Below are 25441 nucleotides of genomic sequence, written 5' to 3'. Positions count from 1 at the left end.
AATTTGTATTCTTTTTGGTATAATTTGCATAACACCTAATTTATTTCAACCCACTATTTAAGATCCTTTTCCTATCACCTTATATCTCTTACATATTCTTTAATTCTAAAATTATAACCTTTTGTTTCAGAAGCTGTTTATTGCTTTTGAACACTTCTTGAAGTTAATAAAAAATCATATTTTCAGAAAACTAATTAGATAAAACTTAAAAGCTATAACATTTAAACCAAGGGATACGAATGATTTCAACTTGGGTACATTGATTTATATTTTCTAACAATTATTTCAGGTTTCCATATTTAGAAATATATATTAGTTCAATTTGATTTCAGTGCTCAGTTATTTGAATTATAAATCATTATGTCCCTTCTAGCTGATCAGTCATGAAATATCTTTGAATTCATTTACATAATGGAATATGTGAGTGGTATGTCTATTTCAGAGCAGTTGCTGGTTACTTAATGCATGTTTTGTTGTTTCCAATCGATTTCTTTATTATAATGTGTTTTTAAATCCTGATTTTAAAGCATACATTATATCTATGTTAAAAATAAGATGGTACTCTTCAGCAGTAGAAACAACCATGCAAGATAAAAATCATTACCAGCTGGCCTCTATTAATGGCAGTCTGTTTACATATTAATATTCAAAATATTTGTATTTAAAATATTAGTAAGGAATAACTGAAAAACATCTTACTACAAAGTTTTTAAATGTTCCTGATTACTTTCTATTGCACGTCCTAAGATAATTCTCATTTAGTTTTTTCCATTTTTATCTTCTTCAGAGTGAATCCTACTCACTATTTTTTTTTGGTTCTCAAAACCAGTCTATGAACTTTGGTGTTCTTGTATCTGACCACTTGTTTGGAAATTGAAATCACAAAAGATGTTCTTTTTAAGAAATGCTAAAAAGACTCATGTTTACTTGCCTTTAAAGTAGTATTCTGGGATCCCTGGGTGGCTCAGCAGTTTGGCGCCTGCCTTTGGCCCAGGGCATGATCCTGGTGACCCGGGATCGAGTCCCACATCAGGCTCCCTGCATGGAGTCTGCTTCTCCCTCTGCCTGTGTCTCTGCGTCTGTCTCTGTGTGTCTCTCATGAGTAAGTAAATAAAAATATTTAAAAAAAAATAAAGATAAAAAAATAGTATTCTCGGGGATCCCTGGGTGGCGCAGCGGTTTAGCGCCTGCCTTTGGCCCAGGGCGCGATCCTGGAGACTCGGGATCGAATCCCACATTGGGCTCCCGGTGCATGGAGCCTGCTTCTCCCTCTGCCTGTGTCTCTGCCTCTCTCGCTCTCTCTGTGTGACTATCATAAATAAATAAAAATTAAAAAAAAAATAGTATTCTCAAACCTTAGTGATGGTGAGAATCAGTAGAGTACTTGTTAGAACACAAATTGCTAGACCTCACCCCCAGAGTTTATGTTTTAGGAGGTGTTAGACGGAGGTGTGAGAATTTGCATTTTCAGCAAGTTTCTGGGGATGCTGGTGACTTAGGAGCTCTACTGTGAGAACTTGTGCTTTTTAAGATAGTTGGAAGATAGGACTAGATGTCCCAAATAAGAAGATTGGGTACCTCTGTATAAGACTTTGTCTTCACTAGGGGAGGGCAGACTTGACATTTTTAGAGCTAACCTAGTTCCTTTAAGTGTGTGTGAGGAAGCCATTACATTAAATCCTTGGATTTTAACTGGAGAGGCTGTTGCATTTTATTTTACCCCATGGTTTGAAGCTTTCCAAGTTGGTAAGACTACTGTAATTTTAAAATCCAGTGGCCTGGGACGCGTGGGTGGCTCAGCAGTTGAGCGTCTGCCTTTGGCTCAGGGCATGATCCTGGTCCAGGATCGAGTCCCACGTCAGGCTCCCTGCATGGAGCCTGCTTCTCCCTCTGTCTATGTCTCTGCTTCTCTCTCTTTATCTCTCATGAATAAATAAATAAAATCTTTAAAATAAATAAACAAAATAAAATCCAGTGGCCTTTTTGAGGGAAAATTTGTTTTCCCATAAGATTCAGTTCATGGGGGTATATATAATACACTTAGCAGATACCTCTGAGTAACTTTTTAATCAACTCCACATCCAGGTTTAATATTTGTGGACGCTTTTCCCCTCTTTCAAATACGTTCCAGTCATAAATCCTATTTTCTGTCTAACTGGGAAAGAGATGAGATTGTTCCAGTAATAGAACAAGGAAGCTTCTGGAGGAACTGGGGAGAGAAGGGTCCTACAAAGCAACCAATTAAACTTGCTTTACATGCTGAGAAAGAGGGAGGGATGTGTTACATTTCATCAAAAAATCTGTTTGATTTAGTAATCATTATTTCAGGTTTTTTTCCCTTGAAAAATAATTGATCAGTATTCCTATTTAATTCATTGTTTACTCAAATTTACAGCAACAACATGTCTCACTTTGGGTTTCAGGTAGATAATAAGGAGAAAGGAAATTTCATTTTCTATTAGGCCCTCTGTTGGTAGTTGCCTTTACTACATCATCTTCAAAGAAAACTCAGAATATCTTTACCACTTAAAAACAGATTCTACACTAATTCATGAATTTATCCAAACTCGTTTTACACTGTTGCTACCATTAGCTACAGTTCTTAGGATGAATAACTTCTCCATGTTATTGCAAGACTACCTGTATAATTTGCAGGGCCACGTACAAAATGAAAATGTGGGGTGCCTTGTTCATAAGTTATTAAGCATTTCAAGGAACCTGGCTGACTCAGTCAGTGGAGCATGTGACTCTGGATCTCAGGGTTGTAGTTCAAGCCCTGCATTGGGTTTAGAGATGACTTAAAAATAAAATCTTAAAAAAAAAAAAAAATCAAGACCTCAACAATACAGCATTGAAGCAAACACAGACCCTTCTAGGCATAGAAGAACCCTGTGCAAGTGAATAGCATGGACATCCCATGAAGCTGGCCCAAGTTGTTTGTTAAAGAAATAATTCCAAACATTTGGCTTCACACTAGCCCCCTAAGACTTTGGGACTATTCTCCTTAGTTCCTGTTACACCAGGATTTAGTGAATATAATTCCTACCCACATGTATCAGAAATCTATCAGTGGCTTCTCTCAATTTTTTTCATTTTAAAGCCAGAGATTCTGTTTCCTAATCAGGCTGCTTGATCACCTTGAGGCTTTTCTTTTTCAACCCCAAACCTCTTCCAGTTTCATTGGTCTTTTCTTGTTTGTTTTTTGTTGTTGCTGTTGTTTTAGTGCAATACCCAGAACTGCATCCTTATTTAGATTTAACACTAGAATAAAATAATTTAATTCCATATTCATCCTAACAATTTACTTTCTATTACTGGCCTCTTTCAATTCAGCAGATATTAATTAACATTTGCTAAGTACAGAGCAAAAAGACAAATGAGACACAGACCCTGCCCTCACAGATTTTAAATTCTAACAGGATTGATCCTGATTCCAGACCACCTTTCACAAATTTTTTCTAAGAATTCAAAGTCCATTGTTTTATTAACATAGTTTCTTTTTCTTTTTAAAATTTAACTCAAATAAATTACTAATTTTCTGAACATCTGTGCATTAAAAATAATGTGGATATCTGACATTTTGATATGGTGATTGTGAGAGAGCTCTTTTTATTCAACATCATTTGGACATAGCTTATATACAAACCATTAAGTCTACAAGTAATGTGCAAACCAGACATCCTTACCCTGTCACTGATCTTCCCACCACTGGGGTATGAAACTGGAAGGAGGTGGGGGTCAGGAAAGAGTCGAGGCTGAGACATGAAACAAAGGTGTAGAATGAAATAAGAGTGAAGATGGAAGTACAATTGGGTATGTGTGTTACAGGAAATACTTAGTAACAAACAGTAGTAATTCTGCTTTTGTGAAACAGTATTAAAATGTATTGCTTTATTTCAGTGAATACCACCATCTCCAGATGGTTTTGAGAATGTTAAATAAAACTAGTTTCAGCATATATCCCTCAGGCATACTTCTATTAACATTTCTCATCAAAAGAAATGTTGATTTATTTACTTGTTTTCTGTCTCTATTATCCATGGAAAAGTCATCTCATAATTTATCTGCTCCATTTGTTTTTATACTAGAATCAAGTATGAGAATCCTCTCTGCTCCTTTTCTGTAACCCATTCATTCAAACCTTCACTCAGTTCTTTAGATTTCTGCTTCAGAAGATTACCTTCCTCAAGTATTATTGTGATCTGATCATTTCTCTTCCCAAAAGCCCAGAATCGCTTCCACTTGCTTCTTGGGTCAAAGTAAAATTATTGATTAGAACTTGAGTTCTGTAACAATACTTGACTTCTTGAGTTCTCATAACTAATTTCCTGATCCACCACTCAACCACAATTTGTACTTTATGCTCAGGCCAAGGAAATTTATTTTACCTTCCTTCTTGACACCCTTCATTACCTTTCACTGAATCACCACATACACTTTTCTTTTCATTTGACCCATTGCAACTCAGTTAGATCTCTTTTAAATTTTCAGGTCTTGCTAAAGACTTAGTGAAGCTGTACTGAATTAGTTATGATCCTTTGTCATTGTATTTACTGAAAGAACATGAACAAGTCATTTAATTTCTCTGAGTCTCAGTTACTTCATCTGTAGAAAGGGAATATTATCTACCTCTGGAATTTTGTAAGGATTAAATAAAATAGTAACTATGTAAAAATATATCTCTGCACAGGAACCATGCTAATATTCTGTCTTGTTCTAATTTTAGTGTATGTGCCATCGAAGCAAGCACTGTAACAATACATCTGAGTTATCTAATAAAATAAGGCACCTGGTACTACAGACCCTATCACCTAGTAGGTGCTCAATGAATATTCATTTCTTTCATTTTCATTCCTATCATCTTTATTTTTCTTAATGCTCCTGAACGCCTAGTTCTTACCTATATATCTGAGAATGAATATCGTATAGCTTAGTATTGGCTAGTCCTCTCTGCTATTAATTGTAAGTTATTAGAGATTAGGAGTCTTTTTTTCTCTCTTGTTTCAAAATTTCACATAGTGTGCATTTGAATTAATGTTACCCCTTTTGTTAATTGACAAAGCCTTAACTCCTGTTCCTTTTAAGTAATCATTAGCATTCCTTAAGATGCTTCATTTTTGTTAGACATATTTGGATTTTTTTAGGCTAGTAGGGTTTATGAACATAATCTCATTTTTGAAATAACAAAACTAATATTTCAGTAATTATACTTTGTGCCTATCACCTACCTGTAATAATTTCTTACATGTCATTTTCTTATCTCTGATCTTTCTCCTATTATCAGGATCTAATTCTGTCTGCAAAAAAACTATTTGTAAACATGTATGGCTTTTAAATAATTGCCTATATCAGTGTATCATCTACTCTCTGGTACTTAGTGAAGATCATATGCCTAATAGACTGCTCCTTTGATTCTAAAACAGAAATTGCTTTACATTTTATAAATGTAAATAAGATATGTAAATACCACAGTTGATATTTTAAAACACCTTTTCTTTCTTAGCACATAAAGTAATGATTTTTTTATAACCAGTGACATTTTAGGTTTGATGAAATGTTGATACTCAGTAAAGGCTAGATACCATGAATTGAAGTCATAGTTGGTACTGCTACGCCCATCAGCTAAAGTGTGTAGTACTCCTGTCACTGAAAAAAAACAATTCATTCCCAATCTGGTTTTCCTCTTCTTCAAAGGTACAGATTTTCAAAATTTTCAACCATCTGTAAGATACACCCATTTGTCTTGACTTTTTCTTTCCTTTCTTCATTTGTCATGTTAGCTATCAGGAAAACATTGTTCACCCTCCTCAGTGTTTTCATAACTACATGGATACCAACAGGAAATTCCCTAGGAATTTTGTTTAGTGTGTTAACATCAGCCAGGCTATGGAGTTTGCTCTGTCCTGAATGTGAGGAAAGCTCATTATTTAATTGGTGCCACCTAAAAGAACAGTTTTCCCGTTTTTGTTTTTGTTTTTTTTTTCTGGGACCTAGTTCTAGTTTCTGTAGTGTCTCAAAAAATTAGTGATCTCTTCAAAATTCCCAGCCTTTTTAAAACCAGATGGGTATGCCATGACCAAGTGAAAAGAGCTTATAGTTTCGAGTCAGACCTGGGTCTGAATTTTAACCCTATCATTTACATGTTCCATGTGTGACTTTTACTAAATTCTTACCACTCTAGACTCCTGCTACTGATGCTATTACTGTTGGCCACCATTACTGTGTTCACTGTTAGGAGCTGTTCTGGACAGGCCTCCGAAATCTAACGTAGTAGTGTCACACAACTAAAATGCTCCCGCCCAACAAAAATGCTCTCTCATGCATCTTATGAGAGAACCCTAGTCTCTTAGAGAAGAACAAGATGAAAGTAAAAAGATCATAAAGATGATGTATCCATTTGCCTTTTTAAAAAAACATTACAGATTCTCTTAAGGACCATAATAGCTTTGAGTTTAATTCCTATAAGGGAATATAAATAATCAGATGAATTCTCATTTTTTTCTTTATTGAAAGAAGTAAAAAATTATTCTTAATCAGTTTTTTGCTTTAGAATATAATTAAAAGGCACTGAGACTGGCCTTGATACAAAGTGCACAGATGCAGTTCTACAGAAAATGTGTCTTTGGCAGATGAGACTCTTCCTGTGAATGTTCTGTTTATTGCTACCATAAATATTCTATTGTCAAAACATGACTTGCTGTTTATTAGTAGCACTGACAGGAAGGTTCCTATTAATGGCAGCATTCTTATTACCCATAGACCCTGTCACTTTTAACTTTGCAATTCCAAGAGAATTGTATTTGGTAATTACTTAAGATATTTCTTAGTTTATTGATCCCCGCCCCTGTTTAACTGAGTGAAGTTTGAATGGCAGTTCTTCTGCTCGGTGATTTATACTGGGGAAAAATCATCAAATCTCATCTTTGTACACAAGGAAAGACCTCCTGCCTCTCCGCCCTAATCTTGTTCCTCTTCAGCCTGCCAGAAAAACACAGCGCACTGAGAACCCACTGGTGTCAGTGCACTGAAGAAAATGCACAGGTGTGGCCCCTGCCCTTAGAAAGGTTTACAGTCTTAATATGAAAGTGAATGTGCTTAAAATGCAACTGAAATGGTTGCTTTAGAGGCAGAGGGATTTGAATCCGAATTATACTGTTTGTCTTTTGGAAAATTTCACTTGATTTTTTTGGATTTGTTCCCTAATCAGAAAAACAGAAGTGATCCTGCCCATCTCCTGGGATTGTGAGAATTAACCCTGCAAGTAGCAAACATTCTGTACGTGTTATTTCTCTGCATCTTCGCATCTTCCTCCTGGACTTATAATTGGCGAAGACGTTTGCCTTATCTGATCCTCACAATGATCCTGTAAGATGGTTTGGGTATCACCCTCATTTGTTAGAGGGGGAAACTAAGGCCCAGAGGGGCTGAGTAGAGTACTCAGACTCAGAGCTGAGTGGATGGTGTAGTCAAGCCAAAAGCTCAGCTCTTCTGACTTGTGTTCAATGCTTTTTCTGCTCTTTTACACCCATGCCTGAGTGACTAAGTAAGAAAAGAGGGCGTCTATATACTAGTCTTAGAAATTCATCAACCCATCTTTGATGGCAGCATTCACCAGAAATTATTTAGGCCTTGCGACAGTGTTTATGATTTCTCAACTTTATTCTCATTCTGAGATGAGCTATTGAGGTGGTAATGTGGTACAGTAGAGACAACGCAGCCTCAGTTCAGATCTCAAGCAGTATCAGGTCCTAACTGCATGATCTTGGACAAGTAACTGCATTTCTCTGAACTTCGATTTTCATTCATGAGAGAGAGAGAGAGAGAGACAAAGGCAGAGGGAGAAGCAGGCCCCATGCAGGGAGCCGGATGCAGGACCCGACCCTGGGTCAACAGGATCATGCCCTGGGCCGAAGGTGGCGCTAAACTGCTGAGCCACCCGGGCTGCCCAGTGAACTTCGATTTTCTTATCTATGGATTAGAAATAAGAAATTGTATTTAACAGTATAATTGTGAAGATTAGGCAAATGAACAAATGCAAAATGGCTCACACCTGGTAGGTACTTGAGAAATGTTAGGTTATTTAAACCTGTCCTCCAACACTTGATGACATGCAGTTGGCTACATCTTTCTTTTTTTTTTTTTTAATTTTTATTTATTTATGATAGTCACATAGAGAGAGAGAGAGAGAGAGAGAGGCAGAGACATAGGCAGAGGGAGAAGCAGGCTCCATACACCGGGAGCCCGACGTGGGATTCGATCCCGGGTCTCCAGGATCGCGCCCTGGGCCAAAGGCAGGCGCTAAACCGCTGCACCACCCAGGGATCCCTGGCTACATCTTTCTAATTATATTCTGATCTTCTTCATCTAAAGCAGAATTTCCTTAGATTTCTACTCAGTGGGCCCATTGTTTCTTAGAATTGAATAATTTTCTCTTTCTGGATAGTCTATTATGGGTCTTTTATAATTATTTTTTATGAAGTAATATTAAGTGAAAAGAAGTTTTCAAGTTATATCCAAAAATGTAAAAAGGGTCAGTTTTAATTTTCTACCATCAAGGCTTTAATAGTAAAGAAGTTTTTGTCTTAATTATAAAATTCATTTTTCCTTTCCATAACTAGAATATGTATAAGATAGGAAAAGTAATTGCACTGGTTAATAATGGATTATCATTCTTAACACAATGAAAGATATTTCTGTAGGAATACTCTTTAGAAATAATATTGATTCTTCATAAATAGAAATTGATACTGTTAGAGTTCAGTGTTATTTTGTGACTTATTATCTGTTGATAAGACCATTATATTTCCCCAGATTCCTTAACTTATATTACCTATATCCTTTTAAAAAAACTAGTGAAGATAGATGCTGTGAAATTTATGCTAAAAAACCACACGGTAAGTCTTACTTCCTTTAATTCGTAACTAGAATTTTCTGCGTAGTTTAGGTAAAGCATTAGTAACTTCGGATGCTCTTTGCTTTCTTTAGAGTGAACACTTCCCCTTCCTTGGAATCAGTGACAGTTATAGCCTCAGCGACTTCAGGTGCCGCACCACCTTCTACACCGCCCTCACTCGCCTTCTGATGGTAGATCTAGGTAAGGTTAAGAATTTATGCTTGATTAATAAGGGCTCAGCAATATACTTGTGCAGTTAAAGGAGCAGAATACTAGTGAGCACCACACTTAAGTGACTAGAATTTGTCAGCTTTGACAGTTTTCAACAGCCTTCTATGATTTGAGCATCAGATCCAAAAGACAAATCTTTGTATTTAAAGTGATATTTTTCACTTCAAATAGAACCTACATTAATTCTTTACCTCAGGATTTATTTTCTTTGTATCCTTGACCCATTAATTTTACTGCTATGAATCTAAGAGTAGTCCTAAATGCAGAAAAGCTTTACACACAAAAATTTTCTTTGTAATGACATTTAACCTAAAGAAAAAATGGAAACGATGTAAATATCGAGCAGTAGGGAATTGTAAAATTATAGCACATCTACTTGATGGAATAGCCTGTAGTCATTAAAATTGGGATTTGAAAACAATGCAATACATGGCATTTATTAATATTAAGTGAAAAAGCTAGGTGTTAAACTGTGCAAATGATATGAGCATGCCTGGGGTGTGGGTGGGGAATGCATCCAAAAGAGACTTAAATGAAATTCTTTAAAAATGGTAAATGTTATTTTGTGGTAGTGAAGTATAGGTAACTTTTTCTTATTTTGATTATTTGAAATTTTCTTTAAGGTATTACTCTATAATGGGAAAAAATAGAACTTTTAAAAAATTTTTTTTCACTGAAAAGCTGAAGTTAGCTAGACCTATCCACAGATAGACAGTACCTGAGGATGGGCACTTAAGTCTCTTTGTGGTGACCATGTTACTCCAGGTTCCCATTTTCCCCCCATGTTTGAATACTGCAGGTTAAATTAATCAGTTTATAGACACAAGAAAGAGTTCAATCAATGACAATATCATCGTTAGAGAATATATATAATACTGATGATACTTTTTTTCATCCTTTCTCTTGCAATGTATTGATTGATCCATCAACTTAAATATGAATTTTTAAAAACATGATCATCCAAAAGGAAAAAGGATAATTTTCTTTTGCCCATAAAAGACATTCCTCCTTGTAGTAAAAAGGTGACTAAACCGCCCTCTGCTCCACATCTGTATTATTTTCATGCATTTCAACAGAATAAATTACCAAAGAGACAAACAGCCAAAAGTTGAGAGAAATACATCTAGAATGACTAAGGAGCTTGGTGGGATTGATTTCTAAAGAAAGATTAAAAGAGCCGTGTATGTATAACTTGGCTAAGTGACAACGAGGGCTTGAGGCAAAGAGAACTGTCTATAAATATTTGAAGAGTGTAAACCAGGCATGCAAAACCCAATCATCTGCTACCTTAGGCAAGTGGGAGATCTGAGTGACAGCTCTGCATACTGCACACTGGCCTGTATTACCTCTTGGCTGCTGCACTAGAGGGAAGAGGAGCAGCCCAACTCTGTCATTCCTCAGTCATCATTTAGAGAACACGCTGTGCTGTGAGCTCTAGGGGCAGGACAGAAACCAGCCAGGCATACAGGCCCCTGCCCTCAAGGAGCTTGCCCTCTTGCTTTCCTCCCAATTGTCCAAGCATTAACGAAGACCCTTGTCTAGACTGAATTTCTTTTGGAAAGCCATAAAAATGCTCTTTTAATGACCCTGCCAGACAGTGAAAGGAATGGGGCAACCAAAATCATAGAGAACTGGATGGAGGAGATTTCCTAGAATTAGGTTCATGTCACACACATTTTCAGGACCTGGAAATGGAGTAGCTCAAGCTCCACTCTCATATAGTCATCATAGACAAAAGAACCTTCCATAAATCCATGGTAGCTTCAACAACAAGACAGCGCTACCAGTATTCACCACACTCTTGCACTTATCCTTGTGATGTTAATTGAGTCATGATAATGCCCAGAAAGACCCTGCATTACATGCTGCCACTTTGAAGACTACTTTTATTTAGTATTGCTTATTGTAAGCTGTAAGGTATGAGAAGCTGAAATAAAATACATAAATTTGAATAACTGGAAAGGGATCTTATTAGGTTTCTCAGAGTTAGATTCCTTTGAATTACTTAACCCATAACAGTATAAAGTATAAATTGATATTTTTTTAGTTCATAGTTTTTTTAAAAAAAAGGTAAATATCTGGTGTGTTGGAAATACATTTTGGATACCTTGGGAGAAATAGAAACTGACTTTGTGGAAGTGCTTCTATTCCTTGTTAAGAACCAGAGTTTCTCTTCTTCTCAAAATTCATTGAGCTCCTTCAGGGCATGGACTTTGCCTTTTTCATGCTTTCTAGCACCGATCTCCCAATTGCTACCCTGTAGGTGCCCAGTAAATATTTAGTGAATGAATGATACATAAGTACACTATAACCAGGATGCCATCATCATGGTTTCTGTAATCATCAATTCCTGCCAGGTACTTTCTGCGAGTAGCTTTGATCATTGGCCTCTCCAAGACAAAACAAATCGAGTGGCTGACTACTTTCACAAGTGATCAGCTATAGTTGGCCACTCTTGGGCTCGATTAGTCGCTTGTTGCTCTCTGTTCAAAGTGTTATTACTTTACAGATGATCATTTGTTGAGTGTTGCTGAACACAGTTTTATTATTTGAAGCCTTGTCTCACAAACTAGGTTGACTGGAACATTGCTGCCAGAGTTCCTGTGTGTGTGGCTTTCTAGTTTTCTATTGTGTATTCACTGTTATGAAAACAAAAGAAAAAGAGATGGTGCTGTTGTCAAAAGAAGCACAGATCCATGCATTAAATGAAAGAAGTGAAAATATTAGGTAATGAGAATTCTTCTCAAATTAAACAAAAAAAAATTAGGAAAAAACTTTTTATATCACTGACTTTTTTTTTTTTTTTTTTTGTAAGAATCAAATAGAAGAAACACCTCACCAACCTGGTTGCAAAGCATGGGTTATAATTCTTGGACTGAAATGTAAAGCATATTCTAATTGAATCTAACAAACTAAACTGAGTATGTTGTTTATGAGCCACATGCACATTTTGGAATGATTAGAAAAGGGGTGTCACATTGATTGGTGTTTACTTTGAAATGCATTTTGGTTTCTATTCAATAATTTGTACTTTGAATGAATTTAATTAGATGCTATATGCTCCAGGTTGTATTTCAGATGAAAATGGGGTTTTTTTTGGCAATAAACAGTTGTACCATTTTATCAAATTGCTCCTTGGCTACACTAGACAAAATGCTCACTTGTATATAGAACAGAATTGAAAGCATTTCATCATCAGAATGATGATATTTAATGTTGGTAATGTATTTCTGTATCCTAGGAAATTATAAAAATTAATGCAAAAACTCCCTTCACAAGATAACATACATACAGAAGAAGATGGGTGACTGTCCATATGTGCACGCATGTTAGCCCTTCCAAGAATCACTTAAAGTTCCCTAGGTTATTTTTAAATTAACTTTGTCAATCTAATAAACTAAAGGAAAGATAATATTACCCAAGCCAGTAAATGGAGAACCTCAAGGGAGCTGTTCAGTGTAAAATACTTGAATAAATAAAACCTTCTATTTTTTTTTAAACCTTTTATTTTGTTTAATTTGAATAGAGGTGAATTCAGTTGACAAATATTGGAGAAGGGAAGTGTGGAAAAGAACGACAACAAGGCTCTTTGTTTTGTGGAGAACTAAATATTACTCATTGCAAATTAAGCTTTTACCAACCACAAACTTAGAATTACTCAGCGTCATTAAAATTGGTTTTCCTTGGTGTCACTAACAGTTGCTTTTCCTCGGCCTTTTTATGATTGTACCCTATCTTGAACTACTGAGAGCATGTTGATAGGATCTGAGTGAGCATTACTTTCCTCAGACCCTCAAACTCTAAGAAAAAGTCATATCTTTTAATGATCAAGGGAATGCTAGTATTAAAATGTTACTAATAGACATTAAGAGATATTTTCTCCTTAGGGAGAAGCATGCTATAGTATTCATCTACGTTTGTGGCTTTTAATAGATAATTGACACTTGAAGATATCTCTCACTTAAATTTGAGAAGTTTTAAATAAAAAGTAAATGACTTGAATAAAAAGGGAAGAGTATTCTAGAAATAGCTCCTAATGATAAAAGTAAAAATACACAGAGAAAGGAAACTTTCCTTTTCTTTAATAATAAACTAACATTTGTTTATAAATTTATAGTCTGCAAACCACTCTCACATACATTGTCCTATTTGATCCTCACAACAGCCCATGTGAAATAGCTATTATTGCATTGTTTATCTGTTAAAAAGGTGAGATTCAGAGAGACTAAATGACTTGCGCAAGGTCACATTACCTCTAGTCCTATGACCACACATTTTCATTCACTTCTGCTACACTGACTTCACCTTTCATATTCTCAATCAATTAGGAAAAGTAACTTTTTTCTTTGTCATTTTTATTTGAACTGTTTGGACTGAATGATTGATTTGAGGCTTGAGGGCAGTGAGAAGGGAGAAGGAATTACTTTCCAAGCTTCTATCAAGTAAACAGATAGATTCATGTTTATTATTTGCTCTATATAGGTGTATTATGGTTTTTCTGGTCAATGAAAATCAAAATGTAGTTTTTAAAATTGGTCCTCATGTCTTAATAATTGGCCAAAGCGTATGTATTCTCATGGATAAAAAGAACACAGAGGTAGATGTCCCAGAAGGGTTTAGCAAGTGTGAAGCTTGATCAGAAATAACTAATGTTCTGATAGATAAGAAGGATGTATCAGTATATCACCTGTGTCCATGACTTGGCAGAGACTATCTAGAAAATAGTCATGGGCGGGGGGGGGGGGGGGGGGGGGGGGGGGGGGGCAGGGGAACTGGGCAGTAAGGGGTAAAGAAGCAGCTGGAAATACTTAGAATCTGTAATGAGATAATTAAGACTAATTAGCCGGCCCTGTAGGCAGAAAGCAGCCCATTAAGTCCAGATCCAGTTTTAATAACTTACCTGGTTTTGAGGGTAGAGAGTCCAGAGCACCCCAGGGAATGAGATGCTTCAGGGATGAAACTTTTAGGGTAGGTTTCCTAGGAAAGGAATATAAAAGTCTACAATGGGCAGTGTATTTTTCTTCTGAGAACTAAAATAAACATTTTGGTTCCCTAGGGAGAGGAATTAAAGAGATCCTCAATTTTCTCATCTATGGAATGGAGATATCTATCTTAAAGAATTGTTAGGAGCTTTAAATAAGATAAAGATGTGTGAAAAGGCCTGGAACAATTCCTATCACAAAAAAGCACTCAGTGTATATTAATTAATTAAGACACAAATATTTATTGAATGTGCAATCAGGGGCATGACTGACACTAGGCCTCAAAATGAGCTAAGTTCAGTACCTTTATTACTTCAGCACTTGGGCTATTGTTTTCCTCCAGAAGCAGGAGCTGATGACACTTCCTAACAGGTTCTAAAACAGCCTGCCCTACCTGAAGCTGAGTCCTATCACAGCCAGCTACAACTCCTCCTAGGCTATGTAGGGGGAAATTGGAATGAAAACTAAATTCTGGCCCAGGTTAGATGGAGTCAAGCACCTTTCTCAAGACTTTATTCTAATAGAACTTGAGAAGTGCTACTCTAACAAAGCACTGGGGAACTGCAGATGATGCAGGCATAGGCCTGCAAAAGTCACTTGCTCTTTTGATATGACCCATTGGTGCTTGTTTTTTGTTGTTGTTGTTTTTAAAGATTTTATTTATTTATGAGAGAAGACACGGGAGTGGGGTGGGAGAGGCAGAGACATAGGCAGAAGAAGAAGAAGAAAAAAGAAGAAGAAAAAAGAAGAAGAAGAAAAAAGAAGAAGAAGAAGAAGAAAAGAAAGAAGAAGAAGAAGAAGAAGAAGAAGAAGAAGAAGAAGAAGAAGAAGAAGAAGAAGAAGAAAAAGAAGAAGAAGAAGAGAAAGAAAGAAGAAGAAGGAAAAAGGCTCCATGCAGGGAGCCCAATGTGGGACTCCGTCCCTGGTGTCCAGGATCAGGCCCTGGGCTGAAGGCGGCGCTAAACCACTGAGCCACCTGGGCTGCCTGGTGCTTGGTTTTAAGTAGATTATTTTCCTCACTCATCTGCCTCTATATCTCCTTGTTAATTCTCTTAATTCTCTTAATTCTCCATAGTTTGGAACAGAGCTTCATAACATTAGATCTGACCTTTACTAACTATATCAGTTTCCTGTTACTCCCATTACAAATTACTGCAAATATAATGCCTAAAATAGTACAGATTTATTATTTTACAACTCTGGAGGTCAGAAGTCCATAATGGGTCCAGGGGGGTAAAATCAAGGTGTCAATAGGCAGTGTTCCTTTCTGGGGCTCTGCAGAAGAATCTGTTCCTTTGCCTTTTGCAGCTTAGATGCCACTTGCTTTCCTGGCTCATGGCCTCCTTTCTCCAGCAATATCAGGTCAAGTCCTTATGCTGCCATCTCTATGGTTTTCCCTGTCTTCTTTTCTCTAACACTTTCAAAGACCTTTGTGATTACCCTGGACACATCTGGAGAACCTAGGATAATCTTCTATTTTAAAGACAGTTGATTAGCAACCTCAATTCCCCTTTGTTTATAACCTAATATATTCACAGATTCCAAGGACTAGGACATGGACATCTTTGGGGGGCCATTATTCAGCCTACCATAGTAACTTATCACTAATAACAAACTATTTCACACAATAGTTATATAATAAATCCTCATCACTTATTACCATAATTATTTGTACTATTAGCCGCTCCTTGAGTACTCCTCCAGATCCCCTCTAATCCAGCCTCTATTTGCATTTTAATTTGAGGAAAGGAGAAGTTTTACTCTTCTACATACATTTAAAGGTGGAGAGAATTTTGTTGGTGGTATTTTTTTGTTTTGGTGTTGGGTTTTTTTGAGATTCACATGCCATAAAATTCACCCCGTTAAAGTGCTAGTTCAGTGGTATTTATTATATTCAAAATACCCACAAGGCTGTGCGACCATAACCCTTATCTAATTCCAGAATATTTTTGTTACCTCAAAAAGAAATCCTGTATCTTAAAGTAGTCATTTCTTACTGTCCCCGCCCCCAGCCCCTGGCAATCACTAATCTACCTTCTCTGTCTATGAATTTGCTCATTCTAGCTGTTTCATGTAAATGGCATCATGTGATATGTGGCCTCTGTGTCTATCTTCTTTCACACAAGCATAATGTTTTCAAGACTCAGGCATAGTTTAACATGTCTCGCTACTTCATTCCTTTTTATGGTGACATAATGGACAAAATCTCTAATAGATGTTGTATAGAGTTTATTTGCATGACATAAAAAGAAATGACCAGTTTTCCAGCTTAGATTATACAACATATCACCTTGCAGTAAGAGAGGAACAGTGCTAACTGAAGCATAGACATTTTTGTAGAAATAACCCACCAATGTATCATATTTTCCTAACTTGAACTCAAATGATTGCTGAGAAATTCCTTTCTGCCTACCAGAACCAAGCAAATTGTTCTTCACCTTCTTCTAACTTCATGCAGCTCTAAACTCAAGATTCTGTGACCCTGACTTCAATGCCCACACCTCTGATACCTTCCACCCCATTAGAGACCGGGAGAAAACCATGAGCTGAAAGTAAATAGTGTAATTGGAGATCCTCCTCTACTGACATTTACCAGACCGAGGACATTGAGTAAACCACAGAATCCCTTTGCACCTCCCTGTTCACATGTAAATGAAGGAAAATCACCATACAACTCCATAGGATTGTTGGGACCATTAATGACTTGCAGCAGTACTTAAAACATAGGAACAACCACAAAGGTATCTGTTAAGTAAATCAAGTATTAAACTCATTGCCTTCACATAATAAGCACTCAGGAAATAACTATTGTTATTCCGTTACTACACAACTATTTCTTGGATGCTAGACCCTCTTCTAGTCCCTGGGGATAGAGTCATGATCAAAATGGACAAAGTTCCTTCACCAAGGAGCAGCTTACATTCTAGTAGAGAAGACCATGAATACATATGTGAATATATAGTCTGATCATAGTAAATCCCATAAGAAAACTAAAGTAGATGATGGAAGTAGAAAGTGGGTGGGGGTTGGGAGAGAGTTTTGCAGTAATGTTTTAGGAGGTCAAGGAGGGCATCTCTGAGGATGTAACATTTTAAGTAGGATTGCTGTTCACATTTCTGTATTTCCTCTTTGACTTCTTCCTGCACATTTTGGTGGCTTGTCTTCTGTGCCTTGATTTTCCTATAAGCTTCAAACTTCAGTTGAGGAAGGAGATGAGTCAGGAAGTTTTTTGATCTTTTTGATCTGTAGCTCCATGTATTAAATGAAAGGTTGAACGCTAAAGTCCTGAATTTGTCTTTGTTCTGATGAAATATCCTTACCTATGGAAAGTTTTGCTCCCAAAGGAAGGACATTGGGGGACAACCTGGTGATCACACTTTGTTTGATCACTGTAATTACCTCTCTAGGTCCACATAAACCTCAAAACAACAAAAATGTTAATGGCTATCATTTGTCCAAAATCAGAATGCTAACGAGTAGCAGAGCCAGGGATTCAAGTTTAGAACCTTCAAAGCATACACTCTTTCCTGTGCCCTTACCTGCCTGCAGCGATGGTTACCACTATTCTCATTAGTAATTTCATATTTAGAAGATACTTTATCGGGCAGCCCCGGTGGCGCAGCGGCTTGGCACCGCCTGCAGCCTAGGGTGTGATCCTGGGGACCCGGGATCGAGTCCCACATCGGGCTCCCTGCATGGAGCCTGTTTCTCCCTCTGCCTGTGTCTCTGCCTCTCTCTCTCTCTGTGTGTGTCTATGAATAAATAAATAAAATCTTAAAAAAAAAAGATACTTTATTTTAGGAGAGTAAGATTACATAGTTTAAATATGTACATATATAAGGATTTGATAGTGTCTACTTCAATTAGCTGTTGTATTATTCATGTCAGATATTAAGAAAATAAGGGATTTTAAAAATTTTCATTCAAATACAGTATTTCCCTAATGCATGCCAGGCACTAATGCCAGGTGCTAACACTGTAATACTAGCAACCACCACTACTATTTATTGAGCATCTTTTTTTTTTTTAAGATTATATTTATTCATGAGAGACACAGAGAGAGAGAAAGAGAGGCAGAGACACAGGCAGAAGGAGAAGCAGGCTCCATGCAGGGAGCCTGACATGGGACTCAATCCTGGGTCTCCAGAATCATGCCCTGAGCTGAAGGCAGGTGCTAAACGCTGAGCCACCCAGGCTGCCCTATTGAGCATCTTCTATTTTTCATGTGTTATAACACTTAACATTCACAAAGATAGATATTTTTATCGTTATTTGTAGATGAGAAAACTGAGACTCGGGGTAATTAGTGAATATCCAAAGTTAAACAGTAAGTGGTGGAGCCAGACATTGGGTCTGTTTATTGATGAGCCTTACCTGCCTACATCATTCTCCTTCATTGAGAAATGCAAAGATGTACAGTCTTAGCTCTTCAGAAGCAAAGCCAAAGATACCATCAGTGTAAGGTGACAGATCTAATAATTTACATACACAGGTTATAAATTTTATCTCATTTAATCCCCATAGTAACTCCTCATCAAATGGTGATAGTGGTGGAATGATGTTAGGCAGTATTATTAATGTTATTAGCTATATGCCTAAATATCTGTAAATTCGAGGCAGCCTGATCAGTGTTACCTATCATCAAGAATAGACAAAATGCTGTGGGAACCCACAGCGGGAAGGGGGAATGCTTACAGTGGGGCTTTAGAGAGTACTTGCTGGCGAGTTTAGCTCAGACTGGGAGAGCTGCTGTTTCACCTGGGCTTGGAACTCTGGAAATGAACAAGGGGTAGTGGAAGGGGATATGGCGGCGGGGGGGGGGGGGGGGGGTAACCGGATGACAGACACTGAGGGGGGCACTTGATGGGATGAGCACTGGGTGTTATACTATATATTGGCAAATTGAACTCCAATAATAAATATATATATAAATAAATAAAGTGAGAGACTAATTTTAAACAAACAAAAAAGACTTTCTGTAAAGGTCTCTAACATTATCACCAGTGGACAGAGGATGTAACTAAAAGGAATAGCTTGGTTGCATAACCAATTGACAGAGCAGGGATTATAATTTGATCTGCCTTCCCTTTCACCTTCCCCTTCCCTTAAGAGATCTAACCCTTGTTTAGAACAGCATACCAGGAGAGATTCATTGGCCTTTTGATATTTTTGTGAACAAAGCTAAGTCCCTGATTCCTTTGGACTCTGGAAACAAAGTGCATAAGGTTAAAGGGGAAAGAGAAGTAATAGAAGATCAGGGTTAGCCACATCAGCCACCCCTTAACAGTCTGAAGACGTGATTGTGCCACTGACCTGTATTATGTGACCTTGGACCTCAGTTTACTTATCTGTAGAATGATGTATAGACCAGTGTTTCTCAAATATTTGCATGCATCTGAATCACCAAGAGGGCTTCTTAAAACAAATTTCTGGACCCCCACCCTCAGAGTGTCTAATTCAGTAGCCCTGGGATGGAATTTACAACTGATAAGTTCCCAAGTGATGCTGATGCTGCTATGTCAAGGACCAAACTTAAGAACCACTGACTCTTCTCTGACATCTTGTTTCCTCTCGAATGCTCTACTTAAAAACTGATAGCATGGAAATCAAGAGGTCTGGACCATATAGTTTTACTTCCTAAGTATGCTGCCTTGAGTAAGTCACTTAACCTTTCTCTGCCTGTTTCTTGATCAGTAGAGTGGGGGGCTCACAATTCCCTGTGGCATAGGATGAAGGAGAGAATCAGCTCTCATTTAAAAGAAACCCCTTGGGGCACCTGGGTGGCTCAGTGGGTTAAAGCATCTGCCTTTGGCTCAGGCCATGATCTCCAGGCCCTGGGATCGAACCCCACTCCCTGCTCAGCAGGGAGTCTGCTTCTCTCTCTTCCTTTGCCCTTCCCCCCTACTCATGTGCTCTTGCTCACTCCCTCTCTCTCTCAAATAAAATATTTTTAAAAATAAAAGAAAAGAATCCCCTTGGGCCACTTGGATGGCTCAGTAGGTTGAGCATCCAACTCTTGATCTCAGCTCAGGTTCTGATTTCAGGGTCATGGGATGGAGCACCGCATTGGGCTCCACACACTCAGTGTGGCGTCTGCTTGAGATTCTCTCCCTCTTCCCACCCCCCTCACAATAAATAAATAAATAAATAAATAAATAAATAAATAAATAAATAAATAGATGCATGAATGGATAAGGAAGATGTGGTGCATATACACACATGCACACATATACACACAATGAAATACTACATAGCCATAAAAAAGGATGAGATCTTGTCATTTGCAACATGAATAGACTTAGAAGGTAATATGCTAAGTGAAATAAGTCAGAGAAAGACAAGTACCATATGATTTTACTCTGCTGGAATATAAAAAAAAAACGAATAACAAATAGAAAGCAGAATCAGATTATAAATACAGAGAACAAACTGATGGTTGCCAGAGGGAAAGGAGGTAAGGGGGGTGGTTGGGCAAAATGGGTGAAGGGGAGAGGGAGATATAGGCTTCCAGTTATGGAATGAATAAGTCATGGCATAAAAGGCATAGCTTAGGGCAGCCCAGGTGGCTCAGCAGTTTAGTGCCACCTTCAGCCCAGGGTGTGATCCTGGGGTCCTGGGATCGAGTCTCACATCAGGCTCCCTGCACGGAACCTGATTCTCCCTCTGCCTGTGTCTCTGCCTCTCTCTGTGTCTCTCATGAATAAATAAATAAAATCTTAAAAAAAAAAAAAAAAAAGACATAGGGGATCCCTGGGTGGCTCAGCGGTTTAGCACCTGCCTTTGGCCCAGGGCGTGATCCTGGAGTCCCAGGATCGAGTCCCACGTCAGGCTCCCTGCATGGAGCCTGCTTCTCCCTCCTCCCGTGTCTCTGTCTCTGTCTCTCTCTCTCTATCATAAATAAATAAATAAATAAATAAATAAATAAATAAATAAATAAATAAATAAATAAATCTTTTAAAAAAAAGGCATAGCTTAGAGAATATAGTCAATGACACTGTAATAGTGTTGTGTGATGACAGATTCTGGCTACACTTGTGGTGAGCAGAGCGTAACTGTAGGGAAGTTGAATCATTATGTTGTACACCTGAAACTAACATTGTCAACTATACTCAAATACAAGTTTTTAATAAAAAATAAATAGCGATTTGTGCATATCCATGTTTGAAGTGAAGATTCTGCTTTGATAGAATCTTTGAGGAAATGGCAAAAAAAAATAGTAAATGGCTCAGTTCTATAAAGAAAGGAAGCTTAGTGCAAGTGGAAGTGTACTTAAAATCCATGGAGAATGTACTTAAAATCCAAATGACCCATGAGGGACCCCATCTTATTTGGCAGATAAAAGTTTCCCTGCTATCTATTTAACAAATTAATAAAAGAGAACATAAATAAAAGGGAATAATAACTTAGAGCTATCTGGGCACCTGAGTCTGTGAGCCCTTTAGGGCCTTGGCACCTAAAGAGAAGGGGAAAAAAAGATCCCCTGTCTCTGAGGCTTTGAAAGAGGCTTTCCTTGAGGCATTGGGGAAGCTCTGGGGGCACAAGAACTGAAGGGCTGAGATGCCTGGGGCATGAGTCTGTTTGATCCAATAAAGAGCCAGAAAAAAAAAAAAGGCTGATAAGTAATTTTGGTATTTCATTTGGTGCAAAAGAGAAGGAAGGCAAAACACCAGAATATTCAATGAGCCAAACAAAGTACAGAATGCAGCATGAGTGTGAATGCAGGCTGACCCCTTCTCAGGAACATTTCTGAGGCTGAATGAAGCACTCGCTGCCTAGGCTAATGTACACTAGCATGCATTTTAAACCATGGTGACCCTTTTGTTTTTGTAATAGGCGAAGACGAAGACGAATTTGAGAATTTCATGCTGCCTCTTACCGTCTCTTTTGAAACAATATTACAGATATTCAACAACAACTTTAAACAGGAAGATGTAAAGGTGGGTTTGTTCCTAAACGTGATGAAAGATGATTTTGCTCATTCTAGGTTATCTAGATCCACAAAAAGGTTTCTGCATATTTGTATGTGCTCTACGCCTCGTCATTTTTGCCTCCTCAGCTTCATGTGGCTTTGAGTTGTACTTTTCATGTAAGTACTTCTTTAGTTTCTTATACAAATTGACTTTGAGGTCAGCGAGTGATTTTGGATAGTTTACAATCAGATGATTTACCTCTTGTGGCAGTTAGTATCTTTAAAAGAACACTTCTCATGGGTACACTGCTTTAAACATCCCTCTTCCCTTATCCACCCTGCACTGTATGCCTCAACATATTTATATGGAGGAATGCACACACATACACATGCTAAAACACTACATCTCTAAATATTTTTTTAAACAAGAATTTATATAAATCAAGACTTTATTAAATGGCTAGGCATATATGTATAAATAGGAGCTGGTCTTGAAGTATTGCATTCTTAAACTGAACAAAGTGATTAGGATAACTGATAGCTAAATAAGGTTTTTATGTGCCTGTGGGAGCCGTATTAGGATTGATTTGACAAGTCAGTTCAGCTGTGGCAACAGTCATAATATCTAAGACAACATTATGTTTTATTAGTAAAATCCTTAAGTGCAGCAAGCTGTTTGTGACAAAACAGTCCCATATTTTAACGTGGGGGGTGGGGAACACAAGATCTGCAAAATAGGAGTAGCATCTTCTGAAATCATAATGTATCTGGGCTATATTAAATAGATTGACACTGATTATTATTTTTAAAAGACTAATAAATGTACTCTAGAGGATGTAGGCACCTTTGTCGGTGATGTTCGAGTCATATTTTACTGTTATTTGGAATAAGTCAAAAATATTAACCGTCATTTTGCATGGCTTCTCCTCTCTCTACCAAAAAAAAAAAAAAAAAAAAATTAGCAGTAAGAAGCCAGATAGTAAAACAATGGCCTGTGGTAGTTACTTTAGTGTAATTCTTCTACCAAAAAATAATTAGCCAAATGCGATACCTTTTGAAATAGAGTTTTTGAAATGAATGTTTATCAACATGCGGTAGTCATAGAATTTTAAAACCAAAAGGGATCTTAGAGATTTTCTTTGTGTTCATAGTCTTGCTAAAACTCTTTAGCAGAGTTTCTACTCAGGTTAGCTGTATTTTTTAGGTGTCTTCCAAATATTTTGAAGGACCAACAACATCTTTGCAGCTCTAAAGCTATTGGTGCCCTTTATATCAGAAAGAAGCAGTGGAGTTGAAAACACCATCTTTCTAAAAATTACATTTGTCTCATTTGAAGATTTCATTATACTCCAAGCCCATTTTGATGGAATCCCATCTACTTTGATAGAAACCATCTTCCTAGAGTCATTTTTAATGGAGTTCTAGTGATATATCCCTAAACCAGCAAGTTCTTAACGACCCTGGAAAGTGACTGCTTGATTACACTTTAACGGTATTTGCAAATAAAATCACAAGTAATTAAGGGGAAATCTCCAGGCTTTTGAGCAAGTTTGATGCATGATAACTGCCTGATTCAGCTTCATCTAGAGTAATGCTGTGTAGGCAACAGCTACTGAGATCAATAGCAACGTAATGATAGTGGCAGAATTAAGTGAGTAACCTGAGAACTGTGCCTCAGAATGCATGCAGCTGCCACGAACCAGGGCCACACAGTGCACTCCGTGCTTCCGTCCTAAATGTTCATCAAAAGACGCCCTGCAGGAAAATGGAGTTAGATGCTCTTTATTGCTGATCGTGTCTCTTGCCACATTTATCAGGGAAATTGGATTAGCAGTTGGCAGCTGCAGGTAGACAAGATTCTGCAGTGATTAAATATGCAGCTTGGCTGCATTTGTTGTGACAGACCTTTAGTAAATTCTACTGTAAGCACCATCTGTCTAATTTGTATAAAGAAAACTTGGTGCTTTAAGCTACCGATAAAGAACTAAATCTGTTGCTTTATCATAAACAAAACTTTTGCACTAAATGCTTTTAAATGTAATTTATTAGGTTAAGGCTATTTTTCTATCATGATGAATAAATAATACATGCAAAAGTGCTTTCAGGTACTTCATTTTGCAAGTACTAGAGATAAAAACAGTTCTGTTTTGTTCTTCAATAAAGTATTTAGTATTCCAATCCACAGGAGGTGATGCTGTTAAAATATCTCTATGAAAATGCCGCAGGACTGCCAAATTCATTTAATTTGCAACCCTTACTAGCATTTTCTAACTCCCTATTTATAGATATTTTTCAAATGCAGCTTTCAGGATGAACATAAGCAGCGAGGACCTGTGTTGCCAAATTGAAATATGGTTGTGAGGGGAGGAAATGCTGCGAAACTCTTAAATTTATAGCTTTGTTTTCTTACTTAGTCCTAATAAAATTGTAGAGAACATTGAATTTTTGTCTTGGGTTTTTTCTCTTCACAGTAAAGGGAAAAAGAAAGAAAATGCTGTGACAAATCCTGGCTCTAAAGCATTAGTTCAAAATATATGTGTTTCCCCTATAATCGTGTCCATAGTAAAATATAGTCCAGTACTCCCTTGACTCATACATCATTTTTGATTTGGCCATGACGTCATCGAGTTTAAGGAAAATGAATGAAAACTTCGCAGAGGAAGAGGAGCAGTTAAATAGGAACCTGCTATCTTTAGGCCCTTCGTAAAAACTCCACAACGTTAAATTATTTAAAATCCTTGATTTTCAGCATGCGCACATTAAAAGTTTTCGCACTAAGTGCCAAATGTTGCAAACAGCACTTTAACAGAATGATTTTGCTTTGATCCCTGTAGCAGTTCCTGAATAATTTATCACAGGTTATTGCCTTAATTCTGGAGAGGGATAGAGCAATAAAGGCAGATGAAAACACTCCAGTTGAAACACCTTGGGGCCTGCTCATTCCTCTGACACGGCTCTTTTGTTGGAACTATTTAGAGGTTATTAAGATGTGTCTCCAGAATTAAGAGTATGCTGTAAGGATGAAGACAGCCATCTTAATTCTAAAGACAAAGCACAATGACCCTTCACCTTCTTTTTCTTTGTTGTTATTATATAGTAGAATTATGAGGATAATATTATAGCTGCCCCCAGTAGTGCCACTACAGTAAAGGGTCTGTCAGACTTTCCATTAGAAACCCTGTTTTGGGGGTCAGGGTGGAAGGAGCCGCATTTCAGCTGTTTCCCGGCCCATTCGTCTCACACTTGGCACACAGACAACTGTTCACCATACAGCGTACTGAAGCACTAAGCGGTTTCTACTTGAACTATCCAGAAGGAATCCTTAAGATTAGAAACCCCAGACCAATCCAGCTCCCCAAGACAGCCTCACTGAAAACATATGAGCCTCCCACTTTACACATCAGTCAAATGTGGACCAACTGTAGA

General features: G+C 37.5%; 1 protein-coding gene across 6 annotated transcripts in view; it reads left to right on the top strand.

Annotated features, from left to right (window-relative positions):
• Positions 1 to 25441, top strand: part of RANBP17 (RAN binding protein 17) — a 301098-nt gene that overhangs the window by 207805 nt on the left and 67852 nt on the right. For all 6 annotated transcript variants that reach the window (XR_005358198.1, XR_005358199.1, XM_038534775.1 and 3 more), the window contains 3 exons: positions 8831 to 8894; positions 8986 to 9094; positions 21940 to 22043. Coding sequence is in view for 4 of the 6 variants with exons in the window: in XM_038534775.1 (XP_038390703.1) it covers positions 8831 to 8894; positions 8986 to 9094; positions 21940 to 22043 (277 nt within the window). In the remaining 2 variants the exon portion in view is untranslated. The remainder of the gene's footprint in view (positions 1 to 8830; positions 8895 to 8985; positions 9095 to 21939; positions 22044 to 25441) is intronic.

Source organism: Canis lupus, chromosome 4, assembly GCF_011100685.1.
Source record: "Canis lupus familiaris isolate Mischka breed German Shepherd chromosome 4, alternate assembly UU_Cfam_GSD_1.0, whole genome shotgun sequence".
Lineage (NCBI taxonomy): Eukaryota > Metazoa > Chordata > Mammalia > Carnivora > Canidae > Canis > Canis lupus.
Note: the sequence above shows the minus strand (reverse complement) of the source record. Positions and strands in the feature narration are given on the sequence as shown.